This window comes from Podarcis vaucheri, assembly GCF_965113315.1.
Source record: "Podarcis vaucheri genome assembly, chromosome: 2".
Classification (NCBI taxonomy): Eukaryota; Metazoa; Chordata; class Lepidosauria; order Squamata; family Lacertidae; genus Podarcis; species Podarcis vaucheri.
Genome location: NC_138760.1, coordinates 117,260,519 through 117,284,960, shown reverse-complemented (window position 1 = coordinate 117,284,960; position 24,442 = coordinate 117,260,519). Strand labels below are relative to the sequence as shown.

Here is a 24,442-nt window from a genome sequence, read left to right as displayed (position 1 = left end):
CAGTGAGCACTCAGGGCTGATTTCCTTCAGAATGGAGAGGTTTGATCTTCTTGCAGTCCATGGGACTCTCAAGAGTCTCCTCCAGCACCAGAATTCAAAAGCATCAATTCTTCGGTGATAAGCCTTCTTTGTGGTGCAGCTCTCACTTCCATACATCACTACTAAACAACATACAACCACTAAACAACAACAACATTGTTGTTGTGGTTGTTGTTGTTGTTGTTGTATCCCGGCCGAGACCGGGCTCAGAGTGGCTAACATCATAAAAACAACACAATATGCATAAAACCAGACATCAATTAATTAAAATGCATCTTAAAATACATCTTAAAATTACAGTGGTACCTCGGGTTACAGACGCTTCAGGTTACAGACTCCGCTAACCCAGAAGTAGTACCTCGGGTTAAGAACTTTACCTCATAATGAGAACAGAAATTGAGTGGCGGCGGCAGTGGGAGGCCCCATTAGCTTAAGTGTTACCTCAGGTTAAGAACAGTTTCAGGTTAAGAACGGATCTCCTGGACGAATTAAGTTCTTAACCCGAGGTACAACTGTAACTCAGACAAGTTAAAATCTGGGCAGGTGGCAATTATCAGGTTGGAACTGAGATCGGTTGTAGGAAGTGACCAAGTCCTGGAAGTTTGAAATAAATAGACCCAGTTGGGATGGAAAGGTGGGCAAACCTAGGACTCGATTCCTGTTCCTGGCTGCTTTTCCCTCTCTGGGTATAATACCCTCTGCTGTCTCTCTTCGCCCGTCAGGAAATATACAAGGACCGGCAGAAGTTCTCCGAACAGGTCTTCAAAGTTGCCTCCTCTGACCTGGTCAACATGGGGATCAGTGTGGTCAGCTATACCCTCAAAGACATACACGATGACCAGGTAAGAAAACAGGAAGCCGCCATGTACCAAGTCGGATTGCTGGTCCACCCACAGCTCAGTATAGTCTCTGCATTGAAAGCAGCAACTTTCCAGAGCTTCGGGTGGGATTCTTCCCCAGCCCTACCCAGAGACTGAACTTGGGAATTTCTGCAAGCAAGGTAGACCCTCTACCTCTGAGCTTTGGCCACTTCCGCATGAAGGTAACCGCTCTCTCTCCCACTGTTTTGTCCCTCTAGGAACTAGCTTAAGGTATATCAATATAATTTCAGGGGCTTTGGTCCCTTTCCATGAAATGACTAGGATTAGAATTCCATCGGCGAAGTCAATAAACAATAAAAACCTTAACATAGTTCTTTTGTTAGTGAATATGGAACATTTCCTAATTTCTGTAATGCACCAATGCAGAACAAGAGAAGAGAGGATTTATAAGGTGCACTAAAATAGTACTTTCCCCAATATCCACTTCATCAGAGGCACTGGTGAAACCAAGCAATGCTCTCTATTTCCTCTGTGCTTTGTTGCAAAATGTTACTTGGTTTTGTTTTATTTATTTTTATTACATATATAATCCTGCCCTTCCTCCCAAAGGAGCCCAGGGTAGCATCCAGGAAGTGTTAGAAACTAAGATAAGAAAGCTAGGAGCTAAATGGAACCTTAAACCTGGTTATGGGCGCAACAACAGAATGTCTGGGCACGCTTTTTTATAACAACAATACAAAGCTTAAAAATGAAGGAACTGCAGTTAGAATACTATGTTCATTTTTCACATGGTCTAGTCCTTCCCCTGCTTACCACCCTAATATTCTTAAGAGGGTCTCTTCTCCAGTCTTCAGAGAGTAGCTGGAAGCAGGCAGGCAGAAAAAGGTCCTTCTTTCCATCCATAAAAAGGTAAAGTGACCCCTGACCATAAGGTCCAGTAGTGGTCGACTCTGGGGTTGCGGTGCTCATCTCGCTTTATTGGCCGAGGGAGTCGGCGCACAGCTTCCGGGTCATGTGGCCAGCATGACTAAGCCGCTTCTGGCAAACCAGAGCAGTGTAAGGAAACGCCGTTTACCTTCCTGCCACAGTGGTACCTTTTTATCTACTTGCACTTTGACGTGCTTTCAAACTGCTAGGTTAGCAGGAGCAGGGACCGAGCAACATTGCAGGGATTTGAACCGCCGCCCTTCTGATCAGCAAGTCCTAGGCTCTGTGGTTTAACCCACAGCGCCATCCACGTACCCTTTCCATCTATTCTGTATTTGGAAATCTTAAGCTCAGAGCTGCGCCCAGAGCTCAGAAACTGCTCACGTGAATGCAGTTCCCTGTCGCAAAACGCGCCTGGAGCAATGGGAGTTTCGAACACTGCACCCAGGGTTTTACTGGCTGTTCCTTCTTCTCTTGTTATTATTACATACCAGGATGAAAATGGCATTTTAAAAAAATGTTCAAGTGGTAATCAGTATATGGCAAATTCCAGTGTCGAAGACACCTTGGTATATTTGCACTTCTTGGCCATAATATTAACCCCTTTTCTTGTGCTAACTGTAGGATTATCTTCACTCTCTGGGGAAAGCTCGGACGGCTCAGGTGCAGAAGGATGCAAGGATTGGAGAAGCTGAAGCTAAGAGGGATGCTGGTATCAAGGTGAGCTCTGGGACCAGGCCCCTAGAGTGAACTGGCCTCTTCTGCTAATCTTGGTCTTTTGGATTTTCTCTACTCTGGAGAGGCCCACCAGAAAGTAGGAAAGTGGCTCTATGAGATTGGCTGTATCTCATGCACTGTGGAATGCGCTTCCCCCTTGCCATATTTGAACCACTGCCTGTTAGCGGCTTCAGAAATCTTGTGAAGCCTTTGGGTGGGGTTTTCCTCTCCCATCCCCAGAGAAAAATCCCAAGGGTGTACAGTGAAAGGAGAGGGGAGGAAAGCCTCAGCCCAGTATACCTGAAGCAGCGTCTCCACCCCCATTGTTCAGCCCGCACACTGCAGTCCCGCTATGAGGGCCTTCTGGCGCCTCCCTCGCTGCGAGAAGCGAAGTTACAGGAAACAAGGCGGAGGGCCTTCTCGGTGGTGGCGCCTGCCCTGTGGAACGCCCTCCCGTCAAATGTCAAATAAATAAACAACTATCTGACTTTTAGAAGACATCTGGAGGCAGCCCTGTATTGGGAAGTTTTCAATGCTTGATGTTTTACCATTGTTTTATATATGCTGTAATTCTCCCAAAGTGGCTGGGGAAACCCAGCCAGATGGGCGGGGTTTAAATAATAAGATTCTTATTCTTATTACCCCACTGCGCAAGCAGAAGTCCTTCTACAGGGTTCCTTGTTCACATATTTTTTCCTCTGGGTTTTTCTTAACTCATAAGATTGCTCCTTTTTATTTCTGAATTCCCATTTTTTTATAATGCTGGTGCTTTTTCCTCTTGATTTATTGCTTCAGTGTTATTTTTGGATACACTTCAGCAATTTAAAAAAAAACATTACTATACGATATGATATGATTAATCTTTAATAATAATAATAATAATAATAATAATAATAATAATAATAATAATAATTTTATTGTACCCGACCCATCTGGCTGGGCTTCCCCAGCCACTCTGGGCGGCTTCCAACAAAGATCAAAAATACATTAAAATGTCACACATTAAAAACTTCCCTGAACAGGGCAGCGCGCTTTAGAAACACTTGTAAGTAAACCGCTAGAGAAGTGCCACCCTCGTTGCGCTTCCCAGCCGCTGTGGGGGAGCTGAGATATTTTGCAAAGGCCCTTCTCCAACGTTATCTCTCTCTCTCTCTCTCTCTCTCTCTCTCTCTCTCTCACACACACACACACACACCAATCACTCACCTAAACAAGTACAGAGGTACCTTGGTTCTCAAACTTAATCCATTCCGGGAGTCGGTTTGACTCCCGAAACCATTTGAAAACCAAGGCACAGCTTCCAATTGGCTGCAAGAGCTTCCTGCACTCAAGCGGAAGCTGCGTCGGATATTCGGCTCCCGAAAAGCGTTTGGTTTGCAAACCAGAACACTTAACTCCTGGTTTGCGGCATTCGAGAGCCAAAACGTATGAGTACCAAGGCGTTCGAGAACCAAGGCACGACTGTATCTACGTGTGTTTTAAAATGTGAGTTGGCCATACGGCACTTGCACTGCATTTTGAAATGTGCAGCTGTTTGGAGCTTGGGAGTTTTCAAATCGTGCAAATAGGAGAGCGGAAAGGAGGGCTGAGATCTCCTGCCTGGTGATGCTGTCAGGGACTATTCAGGTTTGCATCACAAGAACTTTTCTCTCGTCACTGTTCCCGTTGGGAATTCAACACCTGAGGCCTCTCTCCTCAAGGCAGAAGGTCAGAGTTTTCCCAAGGTGGGCCTCACCCCCATTTAAAAGTTTCCTAGCATTTTATTAAGGGACGTGGGGGGCGCTGTGGGTTAAACCACAGAGCCTAGGACTTGCCAATCAGAAGGTTGGTGGTTCGAATCCCCGTGACAGGGTAAGCTCCCGTTGCTCAGTCCCTGCTCCTGCCAACCTAGCAGTTCGAAAGCACAAAAGTGCAAGTAGATAAATAGGTACTGCTCTGGTGGGAAGGAAAATGGCGCTTCCGTGCGCTGCTCTGCTTCGCCAGAAGCGGCTTAGTCATGCTGGCCACATGACCCGGAAGCTGTATGCCAGCTCCCTCGGCCAGTAATGCGAGATGAGCACCGCAACCCCAGAGTCGGCCACGACTGGACCTAATGGTCAGGGGTCCCTTTACCTTTACCTAGGATTTTATTTGCTGTTATTGTTTTGTTAAAGGTGAGCCATTTTTCCCCGGGCAGGGTGTGTGTGTGTGTGTGTGTCCCCTTTCCTGCCGTCTTCGGGGGGGGGGGGGAGTCAGTTTCCTCTTTCTGTGCCCAAGCCATCTAACCCGGTGCAAGTGGAGGGTCCGAAACTGATCATTAAACCCAAATCATGTGTTCTGTCCCTGAGCTGTCGCCCCTGTTTCCATCTGCAGGAAGCAAAGGCCAAGCAGGAGAAATTGTCTGCTCAGTACTTGAGTGAAACAGAAATGGCCAAAGCCCAGCGGGACTATGAGCTGAAGAAAGCCACTTACGATTACGAGGTGAACACACGGAAAGCGGAGTCTGACCTGGCCTATCAGCTCCAGGTGAGGCAAGCTTTAGTTATGGAAGGCGATGGGCAGAGGAAGGGGAAATAAGTTACAGGAGCAGGGTGGATAAAACTCAACGGTTTTTTTAGAATTTGCATTTTTAAAATTTAAATCGGATCTTTTTGTTTATTTAAATCGGATTCTTAAAATAAAGTGCTTCTGGAGAGAAAATCTTTCTAAAGATAGTTTTCTATTTAAGTTACATTATAGTCCAAAGGCTATTCATCAGGAAATAAGGATTTGTTTTACGTTTTTCATGTGTGCTAAAACTCAAGTCTGGTTATTGTTAATGTTTTGTTTAACCACATCAGTTAACAAACATGGATATACCATATTTTTTGCTCTATAAGACACACCAGACCATAAGACGCAACTAATTTTTGGAGGAGGAAAACAAGAAAAAATATTCTGAATCTCAGAAGCCAGAACAGCAAGAGGGATCGCTGTGCAGCGATCCCTCTTGGTGTTCTGGCTTCTGGGATAGCTGTGCAGCCTGCATTCACTCCATAAGACGCACACACATTTCCCCTTACTTTTTGGGAGGGAAAAAGTGAGTCTTATAGAGCAAAAAATACGGTATATACTATACAGTGTACCTCTCTGCATACGCACACCTCCAGTTGCGTATCCTTCAGGATGCAAACGCGGCCAACCCGGAAGTATTTTTCCGGGTTTCGCCGCATGTGCAGAAGCGCTCTACCGCATACGCAGAAGCGGTCCCTCCTGTTGCGGAAACCTCAGGATCCAGCCAGAGCTCTGGAATGGATCCCGTCCGCAACCGGAGGTACCACTGTAATGTTATTGATTTAGTGAAATAAATTGTTTAAATTGTTATTAAGGAAATGATTATTTTTCTCCCTCCAATAAAGTACAGCAGGAAAGTTGTCCAAATATAAACAGTTAACTTATTAAACCTCACATAATTTCATAATTATCTATGTTTTTCTAACAGTATAACCAAATCAGTAATTTTTGATATAACTGTAAAAAGTACTCTTAAAATTTATTATTCCAGAAATGGACTGAAAAAGGCTGCCCTCCCCTTCTCTGCTGAATGTAAAATGATCTCCCAAATCTCAACATTTTCCTTTGCCAAGAAAGATCCTGCCTAAATGCCCTTTTCCTTGCCTTCCATTTGTTCTGTTTTTGTAGGAATGTTATTGGCACAGCCTCTTCTTTAGGTTTGTGATGTTTGTGACTGAAAATATACATAATTAACAGTTAGTGAAAACAATCCATTTTTTAAAAGTTAATACTTATTCAGAGATACAGTACGCAGAAATACATACCTGTCAGGGGTTCAGGAGCAGAGGCACAGGAAAGGGAGGAAACAGAGAGCGAGGGGGAGGAATCAGAAGGAGATATGAGTGAGGACAGCGGCCCGAGATCTCCGAGTCTTTCCAGTGAATCGGAAGACTCACAGAAAGGAGCGCCCGTGGCCAGAGCAAGGGGGGGACCCAGGGGGACACCCCAGGAAGAAGGGACCAGAGGGGACTCAGAGAGCAGCAGTTGGAAATCGGGGCCAACTTCCCCAACAGTGCGCAGTAGGGAGGAAGGGCGCCAGGTATCGGGATCCGGCGGCTCGACGCAGGAGGGAGAGCATGAGTCAGGACTGGCCACACCTCCGTCGGGGAGCGAGGAAACGGTCAAGAGGAAGGTGGAAGGTTGGGCGCGCGCGCCAAGTTCAAATACACAGGAAGGCGGCACAGTAAGCAGCCCGGAAAGGGAGCCGGGTCCTAAAGCCCGCCGCAAGGAGGGAGAAGGGTCCGGGGGGTCAGCGTCAGAAGAGTCCAGGAAGGAAGAGACCCAGGGGGGCAGAGGGACCCAGCGAAGAAGGGAGAGACGGAAGAGGTGGAGTAAGGCTAGGGTATTAAGTTGGTGTACAGGAGGCGGAGACTCAGACGGAGCTTCGCCGGTCTAGCTTCTAAGACGTAGAGCTGCACGCTGCGGCTTGAAAATGGAAACTGTAACGCAATAAAGACTTTTATACAGTATTGCCGGCTAGCGTGGTCCTCTGTGAGCTGGGATCTGAGAGCAGCTCTGACAATACCCATTACAAAATATCTGTTTCTAACATACTGAGATAAAACAGCTACTTAATCTGAAAAAGAGCAAAGTCAGAAGGGAGAAAACACAAGAAAAAGAGAGATCTAAAGAAGGAGAAAGCAAGAGAGAAGAAAGAAAAATCTGAAGAAAGATAGAGGAGAAGAAATTTTTTCAAGCTGACTTGTTTCCACCAAATGTAGTTAAGAGTACAGTGGTACCTCGGGTTAAGAACTTAATTCGTTCTGGAGGTCCCTTCTTAACCTGAAACTGTTCTTAACCTGAAGCACCACTTTAGCTAATGGGGCCTCCCACTGCTGCTGCGCTGCCACCGCACAGTTTCTGTTCTCATCCTGAGGTAAAGTTCTTAACCCGAGGTACTATTTCTGGGTTAGCGGAGTCTGTAACCTGAAGCATCTGTAACCCGAGGTACCACTATAACCACTTCCTCTTGTCTCACTGCTCCCCCCCCCGCCCCCGAAAACCACTCTCTAGTGCTCAGTTGGAACAAACAGCAACTCGGGTTTTCTCCAGATTGCCATTTGCTCCAATTTAAAGCTAAAGAGCAGGTTTTCCCTGGGGAAGGAGTGGGACCAGGAGAAAACAGCTTGGAGCCATGTCTAGAAAACATGGGTCAAGCAGAAAGCTGCTCAGACCATCCTGGGACAAGCAGAACGGTTCAAACTCTGAACTTGTCCTCACAGCCACAACAGGTGAAGGGAGTGTGCTAGCCCAAGGGAACGGTAGGCTCACTCTTTGCGTGCTAAACTGTAGTTTCCTGCTTCTGTAGTTCCTGCTTCCTCCAGATTCCAAGGCACTGCCTGCTTGACCAAACCCTGCAAGCTGCTCCCTGATCCTGAGCCTCTCCCTCTTGTCTCTCTTCCATGCTCTGCAGGTAGCCAAGACAAAGCAGAAGATCGAGGAAGAAAAAATGCAGGTGATGGTGGTGGAGCGAGCCCAGCAGATTCAGATACAGGAGCAGGAGATGATCCGCAAGGAGCGCGAGCTGGAGGCGAAGGTCAAGAAGCCCGCCGAGGCAGAGCGCTTCCGGCTGGAGAAACTGGCGGAGGCTGCGAGGTACAGGCAGCGTTTGAAGGCCCAACGGAGGGCTCCTGGGAGGAGTTGGGCGCAGGGATACCGAAGCAGGATTGTCAAAACCACCACATTGGCTCCCAGTACATTTCCAATTACAGTGGTACCTCGGGTTAAGTACTTGATTCGTTCCGGAGGTCTGTTCTTAACCTGAAACTGTTCTTAACCTGAAGCACCACTTTAGCTAATGGGGCCTCCTGCTGCCGCCACACCGCCGGAACACAATTTCTGTTTTCATCCTGAAGCAAAGTTCTTAACCTGAGGCACTATTTCTGGGCTAACGGAGTCTGTAACCTGAAGCGTATGTAACCCGAGGTACCACTGTAAATGTGTTGGTGCTGACCTTTAAAGCCCTAAACGGCCTCGGCCCAGTATACCTGAAGAAGCATCTCCACCCCCATCGTTCAGCCTGGACACTGAGGTCCAGCTCCGAGGGCCTTCTAGCAGTTCCCTCACTGCGAGAAGCGAGGTTACAGGGAACCAGGCAGAGGGCCTTCTCGGTAGTGGCACCCGCCCTGTGGAACGCCCTCCCCTCAGATGTCAAGGAAATAAACAACTACCTGACTTTTAGAAGACACCTGAAGGCAGCCCTGTTTAGGGAAGGTTTTAATGTTTGATGTTTTATCTTTTTAATATTCTGTTGGGAGCCACCCAGAGTGGCTGGGGAAACCCGGCCAGATGGGCGGGGTATGTATGTATGTATGTATGTATGTATGTATGTATTTTTAAAGACAGCTGTAGAGCATGGGTAGACAAACTAAGGCCCGGGGGCCGGATCTGGCCCAATCACCTTCTAAATCTGGCCCGCGGATGGCCCGGGAATCAGCATGTTTTTACATGAGTCGAATGTGTCCTTTTATTTAAAATGCAACTCTGGGTTATTTGTGGGGCATAGGAATTCGTTCATATTTTTCCCCAAAATATAGTCCGGCCCCCCACAAGGTCTGAGGGACAGTGGACCGGCCTCCTGCTGAAAAGGTTTGCTGACCTCTGCTGTAGAGCAGATCAGCCTACAAGGTCTCCCAACCTTTTCCAGATGTGGGATGGACACCGCAGCAAGGAGATAGTTTGTCTGTGCCCAAGCAAATGTTTGTACAGTCATACCTCATGTTGCGTCTTTTCGCATTACGTCCCGCGGCAACCTGGAAGTAGCAGAACAGGTTACTTCCAGGTTTTGCTGCTTGTGCATGCACACCAAAAAGCGCCTGCGCAGACGCAACACTTCAAGTTGCCAGCATTTCACATTACGGGTGGGCCTCCGGAACGGATCCCGTCCATAACAGAAGTTACATATGCTTCAGGTTACACACTCCACTAACCCAGAAATAGTGCTTCAGGTTAAGAACTTTGCTTCTGGATAAGAACAGAAATCGGGCTCCGGCGGCAGCTAAAGTGGTACCTCAGGTTAAGTAGCAAATGCCCAAATCTTACAGATACCTCCCCTTTTCTGGGCTCAGAGCCCAGCACCCGAGTCCTGCAGATAAGCGTAACATCAAAGCAAGCCAATTAGCCTATATTGGAGCGAGCGAATATAATAATTTATGAGCTTGTTTCTGCAACAACTACCAATCTATTGATGGTACGCAGTTTGTTTCCCACTTCCTTGTGAGAACAAAGAACTCACGGTTACTATGACTACCAATTAATTGTGGGGTTATCTTGACTACCAAAATGGTGCTTCCGGAACAGTTCACCTTGGGTTCAACGCAGGGTGTGTTCCTCCATCTTTTCCTGTGCAAAGGCTGCCGAAGCGTCTGTTTTTGCCAGACGCTAAAACAGGTGCAGAATCCCCCTGGAGATATAGATGGCACTGGACGGTATCATTTGCACAGAAATAATGCATATTTTTCATTTCCATGGGAGGAAGTCGGTGTTGCACTACAGCGATGGTTCTGTCAGAGTGAGCTTTTCAGCTCCCCCCCTCTGCCCCTCCTGCTGTTCTGGGGGTTTTCCTGACCCTTCCCAGGTCACCTTTGTTGGGGGTACAGGGTGGAAATCTGCCCCATTGCGCTCGTGGGAACCGTTGCTCTGGGCTTCAGCTAGCTGGGCTCCTTAGCACATTGTATTATTTATCTAATGATATTAAAGGAGCAATATTCAACAATTACAAAATGCACAGTGAAAATGTACAGCTCAGTCGCTGTCATTTACAAATGTGTATCAATATTTGTATACGTATAAACGTGGGGGGGGTGTTTTCTTGTTGTTTTTTGTAAAAAGCTCCCTCAGGATTATTATTTTTTAAAATCTTTAAATATTAATTTACAGCCTAGTCATAATTCAGAGCAGGGAGAACTGCATTTTCCTCCCGCCCCCCCACCCACCCCGCCCCACCCCCCGCACCCGTTCTTCTCCCCAGGCAAGTAAACTCTTCCTTTTCCTGAGATTTGCAATTAGTTTTCGGCCAAATTATGCACAAAACACAAAGATGTGCACACACACAATTCTATACAGAAATATATATATATATATTGATATTAAGGTATGGTATGCTGATATGTTATGAAGCATCCTAAGATCTTTGGATGAAGGGTGGTATAATAATAATAATAATAATAATAATAATAATAATAATAATAATAATAATAATAATAATGTGTTCCCACACCCTGAGCTTGCTATATCGTTGACCCTCCTGGTTTTGACCTCCGTTTTGTGAGGCAAAAAGGTTGCGGATAAGACACACACCCCTTTTTTGGCTGTGGGGAGCAGGGGGCAGCTATGAAGACCCTCCTTCTTTCTTCTCCAACAGGACACAGCTGATCATGCAGGCAGAGGCTGAAGCAGAGTCCATCCGGGTGAGTGTGTCCCCCCGTCCCCCTGCGTTGTGGGAGGAATGTTTCCGGGCAGGAGGGATGGAAGCCAACTCATGGTCCTTTTTGCTCCTTGTCTGCAGGTGAAGGGTGAGGCTGAGGCCTTCGCTATTGAGGCCAAGGCCCGGGCTGATGCCCAGCAGATGTCAAAGAAGGCAGAGGCCTTCCAGCAGTACCAGGAAGTAGCCATGGTGGACATGCTTCTGGAGAAGATTCCGGAGGTGAGTCCCTGCTCCCTCAATAAGGGGACACTATACCTCAAACAAATACGGGAGGTGTCAGTAATGGCAGCAGGACAGAGAGCAAAACCTGGTCCAGAAAGTTAGCCTGTTTGCCGTTTCTTGTATAATTCCGTTTTTTTATCATTCCTTCTGGTAAAAAATGTATTTGGACCATGTTTATACATCATATATTTTATTTATACCCCGCCCTCCCCAGCCAAGGCCGGGCTCAGGGTGGCTAACACCAGGTATAAAAACAATTGATTAAAATACAACTTAAAAACAAGATAAAAATACAACATTAAAATTCAGCCTCATTTCAGTTGAAACTCAAATCAAAAACTTTTTGGGGATGAAAACTATATATATAGTTACAGATAGGTAGCCGTGTTGGTCTGCCATAGTCAAAACAAAATAAAAAAAATTCCTTCCACTAGGACCTTAGAGACCAGCTAAGTTTGTTCTTGGTATGAGCATGCACACGAAAGCTCATACCAACAACAAACTTAGTTGGTCTCTAAGGTGCTACTGGAAGGAATTTTTTATTATATATATCTGCTGACCAATCAGATGTTCTTAGCCAGTCCTTTTTTTTATCAGTTAATCAACTAAACGTCGCAGCATTCTAGAGCTTAGATGTTTGTTTTTGTTCTTGATTCTGTTCAGAGGCTCGTGATTCTGGCAGAGCTGTCCAGTTTTCCAGTTTTGTGCCAGTTACTGGATTCTCTGCCAAATACAGTGGTACCCCGCAAGACGAACGCCTCGCGAGACGAAAAACTCGCAAAACGAAAGGTTTTTTCGTTTTCGAGTTCCCTCGCAAGACGAATTTCCCTATGGGCTTGCTTCGCAAAACGAAGCTTGCCCCGGGGACAGCGGGTCTTCTCTTTTGAAGCAAGGGGCTGCGGGGAGATAGCAATCTCCCTGCAGCCCCTTGCTGCAAAAGACGTCCGGGGGAAGCGGGGAAGCGAAGCGCTTCGCTTCCCGCTGCCCCCGGACCTCTTTTGAAGCAAGGGGCTGGTGGGAGATAGCGATCTCCCTGCAGCCCCTTGCTGCAAAAGACGTCCGGGGGAAGGGGGGAAGCGAAGCGCTTCGCTTCCCGCTTCCCCCGGACCTCTTCTGAAGCAAGGGGCTGGGGGGAGAAGCCATCTCCCCGCAGCCCCTTGCTGCAAAAGACGTCGGGGGAAGCGGGGAAGCGAAGCGCTTCGCTTCCTGCTTCCCCCGGACCTCTTTTGAAGCAAGGGGCTGCGGGGAGATGGCTTCTCCCGGTGCTCCGAAGCCGGGCGGGAGGGCAGGGGACACCTCCCGCCGCAGCGGGGACACCTTTTGAAGACAGGCGGGGGGGAGCAAAGACTTTGGCCCCCCGCCCGCCTTCAGAAGAGGTCCAGGACCTCTTCTGAAGGCTGGCGGGGGGCAAAAGTCTTTGTCCCCCCTGCCTGCCTTCCCAGGGGCTTTTAAATCGCCCCGGACAGCGGAAAAGTCCTCCGCTGTCCGGGGCGATTTTAAAATGCCGCCCGCCAGCATTTTAAGATCGCCCGGACAGCGGAGAAGTCCTCCGCTGTCCCGGGGTTTTTTTAAATGCTGGGGGTGGAAAGAAAAGCCCTTGTCTCCCCCCCCCCCAGCCTTCAGAAGAGTCTGTCCCCGGACCTGGTCTGAAGGCGGTTTCCCTAGGAACGCATTAATTGATTTTCAATGCATTCCTATGGGAAACCGTGCATCGCAAGACGAAAAAACCGCAAGACGAAGAGACTTGCGGAACGAATTAATTTCGTCTTGCGAGGCACCACTGTATGAGAGAGAAAGAAAAAGATAAATATACAGAGAGAGATACGCACACACATACAAACAAACACATGTAAATGTGCATACTGTCGTACCTTGGAAGTCAAACAGAATCCGTTCCAGAAATCCATTCGACTTCCAAAACCAAATTGTGGCTCCCGATTGGCTGCAGGAAGCTCCTGTAGCCAATCAGAAGCCGCGGAAGCCCAATGGGACGTTCAAGTTCCAAAAGAACATTTGCAAACCGGAACAATCACTTCTGGATTTGCGGCGTTCGGAAGCCAAAACGTCCGAGTTCCAGGGCGTTTGGGGTCCAAGCTACGACTGCATTCTACTGTTTCCTTCTGCCGACAGATGGCCGACGAGATCAGCAAGCCCCTGACTTCGGTGAAGAAGATCACCATGGTATCGAGCGGACCCGGGGACATGGGGGCTGCCAAGATAACTGGGGAGGTGCTGGAAATCATGAGCAGGCTGCCTGACACCGTGGAGAAACTCACGGGCGTTAGCATCTCTCAGGTACCAAGCCAGAGCTGCTAGGTCCTTAAGAGGGGGGGGGCTGGTTCCTCTTTCCCCCCACCCCAGAAGGGTAGATGGCAGGGTGGCAGAAAGTGGGCGGAGCCAGAGTCAACAGTGGGCGGAGCAAACGCCTTCTGGTTTTGTTCCCCATCCTCCCTCCCTGCTGAATTCTACCTAGGCAACTCTGAGGAGGAGGAAGCAGTCAGCCAAAGCACCTCTTGGGCAGTTTTTAAGTGGGGAGGCAGGCAAGTGGCTGCCATTTGCCCTAACAGACCACTGATTCTTAGATAAGGGCAAGGGGGAGAGAAGACTTATCTGGTCACTGGCAATTTTGCAGCGGGAAGGTGTTTGGAAGCACGTGTAAGGAGCAATCCCTGCCCCCTCCCTCCCGTTCCCCCAGCAAGGGGAACCTGGGAGCCATATTCTGCGGAAGGAGGAAAGATCGTGGGGATGGGCGTTTTCGAATCGCAGCTCCTCGGTTATCCAAGGAGAGAGTGGGACTTGAGAAACCTCGGGTGCTTTTTCTTACCTCCCCTTTTCCTACGGCGTGGGCTTAATCCGTCACACTTTGTCTTCTCCGTCTTACCAGCAGATGAATCAGAAGCCAAGACGGATGAACTGAATGCGGAAGACTTGCGGAGGGGGAGGGAGAGGGGGGAATCCTTCCTGAGCGTGACCCTCGTCATCTTGTATGTGTCCATATATAGAGTTCTTCCCCATCCTGAGCCCTCCTGTAATCGCCAAACCTTTAATGGACTTGACTGTTGCATGTTGGCCAACAATCCTTGAAACTGCTGAGGTCTGTCACCCTTGCTGTCTCCCAGTGTCAACCCCGACGTGTACCTTGTAAGCACCCTGGCACACATTACCGCTTGTCATGCCCTGCTTCTGTTGCGCTCGTTCCCCCACCAACTGCACCCGTTGACGCCACTTCTTTGCATTGTTGCCTGAGCTCGTCGGGTCACCGTGTACCTCCTGCAAGTGACCTCTCTTGGAGAATTTAAGGAAGGATCTGCTGCTGGAATTACTGGGGAGGCAGCAAGGAGGAATCTGGGAGGAAGGGGAACCCAAGGCCTGCCCTTTAGAGGTTGGTTGGTTCCCGGGTGCTTTGCCAACAAGGACTTGTAAGAGTTTTGAGTTTATGTAGTGGATGTTCTAAGGAACTGCCTTCTGCGAGTGGAGACATTTTAGAGGGCTAGTCCTACACTATTGACCGATGCTTAAAGAACGGGCGTGGACACAGTTCTTGCTAGTTCCATAGACCTAAAACCACTTATATTTTTCTGTGTATGTATGCCCACCCTAATTCAGCCCCTTCTCCCTTTGTGCCATAGTTCTTGGGCATGGCTGAGATGCCCCCCACTTGGCAAAATTCAAATAATCTTGCTCCCTTTTGTTGTTGCTTCTATACTTTTTTTTTAAACACACACATACACACATACTATCTCACTTTTTCAAGGGGCATGTGTTTACAGCCGCTCTGCACTAAGCCACAAGTATACGAAGCCAAAGGCATGTTCCACATTGCATTTGGCACAGTGGGCAGGTGGCCAAACACTGTTCTGGTAGGTGCGTATTAACAGAGACAAGATGTGTAATGAATGCATATTTATTTCCCCCCCCCTTTAAAATCAACATCTGATTGTGCCTTATATCTGTGTTAGCTTCTGGAACAATCCTACGTTGCCACCAATCCCGTGGCTGGAATAGGAGGCGGGTGCATGTATGGGCTTGTGGGATACACAATCAAGATGACAGGTGCTGCTGTCCTTCTACAAGTTTGGATTCTGGGCCAAGAGGGTTATATGGTACTTGCAGAAACCTGGCTGTGGCTTTGGCCTAGCCCTTCCCCTTGACATGCTAGTTTTCTGCATGCAGGGAGCTTTCCTGAAGGAGAGCATTCCAACCACAGTAGGACATGAAGACTCTGCGCCACATGGTTCACCTGTTGCGTTCAGATCTGCCTTGGCAATCTTTGCCGTGAGGTGGGTTGGCCCTCTGAGAATGGCTGCCAAAACAGAGACAATCAGCTCTTGCTTCATTCAGGATGAGAAACCCCAATAAAGGACCATTTAAAGAGCTCACCCATCCACTTTTCTGCTGCCAGACTCTGGTCTTGTCCTTACATTTCAGCTGTTTTGAGCCATGTCTGAGCTTCCCAGAGTGAGCTGTGAGTAGCCAGACCCCGCCGTGTCTCCCTTGCCCTCTTCCCTCGTGCCGCAAATCATGTTCGCTTGCCTGCCACTCACTCCCTAGATGAAGCACGCTTGATTGTAGGTGGAGCACACCTGACCCTGTACCTAACGGAGAAGCCGCTTGTTTGTGCCTATCCCACCTCTTGCCCTGCTTGCTGTGTATTAAGGCCTCAGCACGGTGCCTTGTCTAACTCTTTGCCAAGGAGAAAGAGTTGCCCCCATCACCCTTTATGCTACCAAAATCCTCCGCTTATAATAAAAGCCAAGATTACTGCCTGTGGCGCTCTCTCTCTCTCTCTCTCTCTCTCTGTGTGTGTGTGTGTTGGTGTGTGTGTGTGTGTGTGTGTGTGTGTGTGTGTGTGTTTAGCCCACCCTGGCTGGGCTTTTTCTTCCTCCTCGCCTTCCAAAACTAAAAATGTTTTGAGCACCTCAAAATGCGTCCAGAGGCGGAGCTAGCTGCTGTGTACCTGGAGGCGGGGTTAGCTGCCTGTGGGGGCGGAGCTAGTGTCCCAAGGGGCGCCGCCCGCAGCGAGCATCCCAGGGGCGTGCGGCAATGTCACCCCCCTCAGGGATGACACCTGGTGCAGACCGCACCCACCACATCCCTTTCCTCCACCCGTGTCGATAGCACCTCAAAACGTGTCCAGCAGTCTCTCTTTCCCAGCCCATCTTACTGAAAAACTTTTAGTCTGCCTCCCAAAATGCTTTTGATTGTTTTTCTTGCTTTTCTCTCTCCCTCTGGCTGGAGGGGGACGACGATGAAGGATGAGTCATCTCCAACTATCTCATAAGAACCTTGTGCCATTTATCACTGATTAACCGAAGAGAAGACGTCCCCCTGGCAACTTTGCCACTGACTTCCAGGAAATAGTTGCAGTCTTTCTGGCTCAATTAGCTGCAGAGCGGCACTTCAGTGAAGCAAGTGGACAATTAATTGCCCCAGGCAGCAGCAGGGGGTACATTAGCAGCGCTCTGGGCCCCTGCAGCCATGCCAGGACTGCTAGCTCTGGAAAAGGTGGCCTGGGAGACTTGTCTGCATTGAAATTCTGGTTTAAGATCAGCACAATTAGTAATGCTGAGCTTGTAACTAAATTCTGAAAAGGCTTGGAAGTGCAGGTGTTTTCCCAGCAAGCCTGAAGTGACAACTGCTGTGTTGTTGTGATCAGAGTATCAAGACTAGGACCTGGGAGATCAACTCTTCACTTGGCCACGAAGCTCAGTGGGTGACCTTGGGCCAGTCACTGCCTCTCAGTCTAGTCTACCCCACAAAGTTAAAAAGTGAGGAGAAGGACCACCTTGAGCCTTGAGCTCCTGGGAAGAAAAGCGGGATATACAGTGGTACCTCGGGTTACAGACGCTTCAGGTTACATACGCTTCAGGTTACAGACTCCACTAACCCAGAAATAGTACATCGGGTTAAGAACTTTGCTTCAGGATAAGAACAGAAATTGTGCTCCAGTAACACGGCGGCAGCAGGAGGCCCCATAAGCTAAAGTGGTGCTTCAGGTTAAGAACAGTTTCAGGTTAAGAAAGGACCTCTGGAACGAATTAAGTACTTAACCCGAGGTACCACTGTAAATGAAATGACAAATACACAAAGCTCGGTTTTCTCCCTTAACACAAAAAGTCGCACTCCTGGTTAGCTTTCTTCATTTGTGCAGCCTAACAAAAAGTCATTTTGCTGTTGCTGCTGCCGCCACCATTATTATTATTGTTAATTTAATTCAATTTGATTCATCTGTTTGTATGCTACGCCTCAAAGAAAAAACTGCCCCAAAGAGGCTCTCAACATGCCAGATGGACAACTGCTATGCCAATTTTTAAAAAACCATACTAAAACAATTATGAATGGTGTCAATAAGTAAAGCCATTAATAAATCTCAAGTTTTTGCACACAAAAAGGGACCCATGCTGTTTAGATACAGATCACCCTCCCAGCAGACCCTGATCTGCTCACCCCTGCCATGTTGACTGGGGTGAGAAATACAGGCAGGCCTCAGCGCAAGACTCTTTTTGTCCAGCTGCCTTTTAATCCTCCTTTTCCTTCCGCCGCTAACCCCGAGTGTGTCTATTGTCCATTGTCTTCCCGGATCCAGCGGCAGCAGCAGCTGCAAAGGTCAGCGCCAGCCACATCTGGCCTCCAGCCACGCTGATCTTACTCGATGGAGCTGTGCTCCCCTCAGCGGGATGATGCGATAGTCTGGCCGGAGCTGAGCGTGCGACTGCGTGACTACAGTCCAGCTATTTAGACGCCAGCTGGAAGGAGCTGCTGGTTTCACAGCAGCCCTGTTGGGAGGAACGTGACAAGTGTGGCTTTGGTCAAGAATTCAAAGTGTTGGTGCTGACCTTTAAAGCCCTAAACGACCTCGGTCCAGTATACCTGAAGGAGCGTCTCCACCCCCATCGTTCTGCCGGGACACTGAGGTCCAGCTCCGAGGGCCTTCTGGCGGTTCCCTCACTGCGAGAAGCCAAGTTACAGGGAACCAGGCAGAGGGCCTTCTCGGTAGTGGCGCCCTCCCTGTAGAACGCCCTCCCACCAGATGTCAAAGAGAACAACAACTACCAGACTTTTAGAAGACATCTGAAGGCAGCCCTGCTTAGGGAAGCTTTTAATGTTTGATGTATCACAGTATTTTAATATTCTTTTGGAAGCCGCCCAGAGTGGCTGGGGAAAGCCAGCCAGATGGGCGGGGTATAAATAATAAATTATTATTATTATTATTATTATTATTATTATTATTATTATTATTATTATTATTATTTATAGCAGGGAACAAAGTGGCTCCTTTCCTTCGCTTTTGGACTCAGAGCCACAACCAGCGTGCATGGGCCCTGCCATTAGGCAGATGGGGCAATTGCCTCGGGCAGCAGAAGCAGCACCCAGCTGCTCCTGCTGACCCCACCATGCACTTTCTTGCTGCTTGGGATGCGAAAAGGCAGTGAATTCCATCCTGGCTCTGTGTTCATCACAATAACCGCTGTTTCCCTTCCGCTGCAGCTCAGTTTCTGCCAAATCCCAAATCATTTATCTCACTGTGATACTTCCCGCAAGGTACGTTAACTTACGTTACTATTCCTGTAACTTATATTCATCCCAGTGTAAAGAAAACACCAAAACAATGCTTTTAAAACCCATCATTTGTGGACTTGCCAACAAAGACAATGACGTGAATGCATACCAGTTCAATTAAAAAAGTTAGTTAAAGGAAACCAAGTCGAGAGGAGTAAACCAGCAGTCATCTGGAAGTGACTGCAGTTAGGTAACCTATGACTAATCAGACTTTGTGTGGGTGTGTTTAAATAATGTTATTTGCCTCGCACCATTTCAAAATGTGGTAGCCTGCTGTGTTTTGGACCCTGCTGCTCATTCATCTGAGTGGAGACCTGGGCTTCTCCCTCAAAGACATGCCCTGGTGCTACCACTGGTGGGCTCCTTTGGGAGAATAAATATTTTTCAAGCCAGCTTCACCCTTCGCTTCTTTAATAGAAACAAATTACGGCCTACCCCCTTTTCCTATCGCAGCGAAATACCTATTTACGTCCCTTGTGCAGTAGTACCTTGGTTTACAAAGTTAATCCGTTCCGGCGGTCCGTTCTTAAACCAAAACCATTCTTAAACCAAGGCGCGCTTTCCTCCTGCCACCGGTGCCCTTCCACCGTTCGGATTTCATTCTTAGACCAAGGTCAAATACTCAAACCGGGACACTATTTCTGGTTTTGCGGAGTTCGTAAACCAAATCATTCTTAAACCGGACTGTTCTTAAACCAAGGTACCACTGTATATATAATGTGTCCCAGCAGGGGTAGTAATAATAATAATAATAATAATTTATTTATACCCCGCCCATCTGGCTGGCTTTCCCCAGCCACTCTTCCAACAGAATATTAAAATACAATAGTCTATTAAACATTAAAAGCTTCCCTAAGCAGGGCTGCCTTCAGATGTCTTCTAAAAGTCTGGTAGTTGTTTTTCTCTTTGACATCTGGTGGGAGGGCGTTCCACAGGGTGGGCGCCACTACTGAGAAGGCACTCTGCCTGGTTCCCTGTAACTTGGCTTCTCGCAGCGAGGGAACCGCCAGAAGGCCCTCGGCGCTGGACCTCAGTGTCCAGGCAGAACGATGGGGGTGGAGACGCTCGTTCAGGTATACTCAACCGAAGCCGTTACCTGGAACCTTCTGTCTCGCAGATCCCCATGTAACGTGGCAGGCAGAGACTCAACAATAAAGCTTTCCTTGCCCCAGGGACGTACCAGGAAAGAAAGCTGCTCCTGTAGAACCAAGAGACAGGAGCCTGCCAGGAAAAAAAAGGAGCTAAAGCTTGTATTTTCCAATGGAAAAACCACCTAAAACCCAAACATCAAACATTTGCAGCTTCCTTGGCACATCGCTTTCCTCCAGCCCTGGCTGGCTCCCTTCTGTCTGTCGCAAAACACTCGCTGACCTTATCCATATGGCTGCCCAAAACCTTGTGTTTAAAACGCAATTCAGGAATTCTGCAAGCAATAATTGTGGCTGCAGATGTTCGCTAATTCCTTTAGCTTCTGTGACTCTGCAGCAAACTCAGTTCCTGCCTGTTAGGTGGGAAACCAGGGGAATGCGTGCCTTCTGTGCAAGGCACTAAATGCTCTGGGATTAGGTCCACCCATCCGCTGCCTTGTTTTCCCAGATGGAGAAAAGGCCCTTGGGAACCTAAAATCCACAGTGTGGAAAAAGGCACGGACATAGGATATACAAAGAGTCAGACATGACTAAATGACTAAGCAACAACAACAAATTATCATTTTGTATTTTTCTGTAGTGAACAAGCCTGTGATCTTTTGATAAAGGACATTTTACAAATTTAATGAATAATTTTAAAAATTCAGAAATCAGTAATTTGTGCCATGTGTTATTAACATATTAACAAATATGTTAAAAATGGCTATCTTAATCGTTTGTATCTATATCTATTCTGTATTTATATCTATAATGAGTTTAACTAAATTAGAAAAAAGTGACATTAAAACCAGATACTTCAAAGATCTCATGGAAATCTGAAAAGCATAGACACTTTTAAAAAAAGCTTTTGGAACAAAAATATACCAAGCCAAAACAATCTGTTGTATGTCTTTATTACATTTACACCTCATCTTTCCTCCAAGGAGCTGGGCTGGACTAAGGAGAATGAATTTCATCAGAAATGGATTTGGATTGTGTGCACTGAATCTGCGGAGGAGACGCGGGAAGTAAGGAGAGGCGGAAAACCTTGGAGAAAGACAGGACAGGGCTTTCCGTGTCCCCTAGAATAGCCTGATCCGATTAGGATTGCCAAGAAACAACCTTGCCTCCCCACTCTCTCTCCCACTGCCAGACTCCTGCTCCCTTAAGCAGCCGAGTGGCAGGCAGCAAACCAGCAGGCGTGGCTGTTTTGCCTGGGCCGGAGGGAGGCAAGGCCTTGGGGAAGCCACACACCTGTTGGATTTCTACCTGCCGCGCAGCAGCAGGAAAATAAATCAGCTCTCATTCTTTGTGGGCGGAGGGAGTTTGAACAAACGATATCAATTCCGGCGCGGTATCCTTATTGCTTAGGCCAGCGCGCAATGTTTTGTGTCGGGGGCGGGGGTTCCAAAAACCCCCAAACCAAGAGATCATTTGCGTTTCTCTTTCTTTTCCATTTGCAAACAATGAAAACGAAAAGAAAAGCGTGGCTGGTCTCTGTACTGCGGAGGTTTCAGCAAACATAAGAAATCAGGCGGCCAAGCCTTGCTATTATTATTATCAACATCATCATTACTATTATTGTTGTTGTTTTGTTGTTGTTGTTGTTACTACTACTACTACTACTAATGCCGCCCAGACTGGCTGGGGAAACCCAGCCAGATGGGTATAAATAAGAAATTATTATTTTTAATTACACGTTCCCTTTGCAGCAGGCGAGACGAAAGCGGCAGGAGTCTGGGCTGTACCATTTCAGCGCGGGCTTATTATTAGCATCACAGACAGTCTCCCTGCGTGTAATAAAAAAAAAGCTGCCCTTTGGGGAAACATTTCTCCGTGACGTGCCGGTTTACTACATGGAGGAGCGGTCAGTGTTGCTTGCTTGCTTGTTTTAAAAAGATGATTTCCCACCCCCCTCCCTGAAGCCCGAAGTAGTACAGCCCAGGACGCCCCCGCGCGCGCTCCACCTGGCATGGCCCGGTCCTTTTCCCGCGCTGCCACGTCGAGCGGCGCCGCCCCCCTCGCAGGCGGCTGTCCGTCGCCTTCCAACCTCGCAGCGCCCTGGCCGGCCGCCCCTTGGTTCCTCCTCGCCCGCTTTTGCTCTTCTTCTTCGGCGGCTGCCCGTGCACTCGCCTCTCTCTTGCATTTTGCAACGTTGCAGCCTCAGTTGAGGCAAGAGATACGCGGGAGGAGAACTGGGGGAAATGGTTTCCTCCGAGACTTGGGGCCTTCCCGCCTGCCTCTGAGCATGTGCAGAGTGCATTTGCCTCATTGCACTCCACGGGGGCAGGGATTCCCGTGTAGATTCCAGGCATGCGCGAGCTTTATGGGTTATTAGTAGTTGTTTTTTTTAAATACACCTATTATTATCATCATCCAACCACGGGGTGAGGGTATTCCAAAACGGGGTAAAGCTGAAAGTGTGAAGGAAGGGAAGGCAAATACTGCTGGGAGTAAATCAAAGTGCCAGTGCTTTTTGTTTATCTGCTCATTTAGTGATTTCATCTTTCCTGCAAGGAGCTCTCAAACCTTTCATGAATTTTATCCTTGCCCCTCTGCGGCCGAGGTAGTTGCTTGCCCATCCTCATCCAGTAAACTTCCTGGCTGAGTGGGGATTTGAACCTAGATCTCCCAAATCCTAGTCCCAACACTTTAAAATTCCAGACTCTCCACATGTTGTTGGGACTCCCCCATCAATCGCAGGCAGGATGGCTTAATAGTCAGAGAAAACCATGGGCTCTCGACCCCTGCTCTAACCACTACACCACACTGGCATTCATTTACTCTACATGAAAGGGTCAGGGACAGGCTGCAGCTCCTTCCTAGTGGGTAAATGCGGCACTTGTGTGTATGATTGTGCACTTCCTTCACTCAAATCCTTTTGAATCTGGTAGTTGTGGGTCCCAATTTCAGCCACACACTGGTTCTGTTCCATTACGTTCTGGTCCAGCCACTCAGGCAAGTCACCCATTCACCCAGCAGCAACCACTACACGAGGAAGTTACGTGAAGCAGTCCATTGTGTGTTGAGAGAGTGGAGGCACTCTTCACATGCCCAGGAGCAATAAGAAGTTTGCTTATACCATTGGCCCATCTAGCTCCCACATCAATCTTATCGTGGAGATTTTTAACATCGTCAGTTTATTGCTTTATGAACTGAAGAAGAACGCTTAAATGTTTTTATCTCATCTGGTGCTGAACTAATATTAGTGACACTATTGCTTTTCAGAGTATTTTACGTTCATTATTTAATGGCTTTGTTAACCAGAGGGAGTTTCGCTTCACTTTTCTGTGCCCAGCACAAATCCTAATGAGCAGGGCCTATTTTGTAATCTCCCGTGAGGATATTCGGGCTGGATGAATATTAACCAGCACGACCGCATTCATCCTACTTTGCTCTGAACAGACAAGAATACTTTCAAGTACAGTGGTACCTCGGGATGCGAACGGGATCCGTTCCAGAGCCCCGTTCGCATCCTGAATAGAATGTAAGATGCAACTCCGCATGGCGTTTTGCCGCTTCTGCGCATGCATGTGACGTCATTTTGAGCGTCTGTGCATGCGGCAAACCCCGGAAGTAACACGCTCCATTTATTCCGGGTTGCCGCAGAGCACAACCCAAAAAGTGCTCAACCTGAAGCACATTCAACCAGAGGCAAGACTGTATCCAGGTGGGCCCAGAAACAAGGGAAATTACTGTTAAAACTCAACATGCACATTCACTGCTGTACAACTGGCTAATTTTAGCTGCCTTTGTAGCTCAAATCAACACTTTGCAGGGACCACCAGCCCCCAAGCAAAATTCTAAGGTCACTCATCATACCCACTGCTCTGCTGCTGTCTATCACCCACTCTCGCAACTCATATTCCTTCCTCCTCCAGCACAAGGAATAAAGGTTATAAACTCTCATGCACACATATAATCTAGTTCTCAGACTAGTTTTTGAACTTGGTACTATTTTCAACCCTTTCAGGTACACCACTTCTAAAATGTACCATATTTTTCGCTCTATAAGACGCACCAGACCAGTTTTTGGAGGAGGAAAACAAGAAAAAAATCCAGAAGCCAGAACAGCCAGACGGATCGCTGCACAGCAAAAGCAGCGATCCCTCTGGCTGTTCTGGCTTATGGGACAGCTGCGCAGCCGGCATTCGCTCCATAAGATGCACACACATTTCCCCTTACTTTTTAGGAGGGGGAAGTGAGTCTTATAGAGCAAAAAAATACGGTACTTTGCAAAATGCACCTGCAATGTTACGCTTCCTTTATATTGAGATATGGCAAACCTGTGTGGGGCAACCCAGTGTTGCACTCTAAACTCCCATCACCCCCTGCAAGTATGGCCCATGGTGGGGGGGGGGAATAGGAATTAACACATATGATCATCTACAGTTGCAGCTTCCACTCCTGCTTTATGGGATAAATGAATGGGTTTTCTCTCAGCCTCATTTCATGATAAACTAGCAAAAATAGTTGTTTTTAATGTTATGGAGATGCTTTTCCCCCCTGTCATTTAAGTGTGCAAGGATGTGGGTCTGCAGAGGGACAGTGAGGACACTCAACACAAAAAG

At 47.9% G+C, this 24,442-nt stretch overlaps 1 protein-coding gene across 1 annotated transcript in view; it reads left to right on the top strand.

The window, feature by feature from the left end:
• Positions 1–15,950, top strand: part of FLOT1 (flotillin 1) — a 29,075-nt gene extending 13,125 nt beyond the window's left edge. Inside the window, exons 6-13 of the mRNA XM_082210339.1 lie at positions 762–881; positions 2,412–2,507; positions 4,857–5,009; positions 7,951–8,132; positions 10,900–10,945; positions 11,044–11,181; positions 13,315–13,479; positions 14,069–15,950. Coding sequence (XP_082066465.1) covers positions 762–881; positions 2,412–2,507; positions 4,857–5,009; positions 7,951–8,132; positions 10,900–10,945; positions 11,044–11,181; positions 13,315–13,479; positions 14,069–14,101 — 933 coding nt within the window. The 3' untranslated portion in view covers positions 14,102–15,950. The remainder of the gene's footprint in view (positions 1–761; positions 882–2,411; positions 2,508–4,856; positions 5,010–7,950; positions 8,133–10,899; positions 10,946–11,043; positions 11,182–13,314; positions 13,480–14,068) is intronic.
• The last annotated feature ends 8,492 nt before the right edge of the window (positions 15,951–24,442 follow it).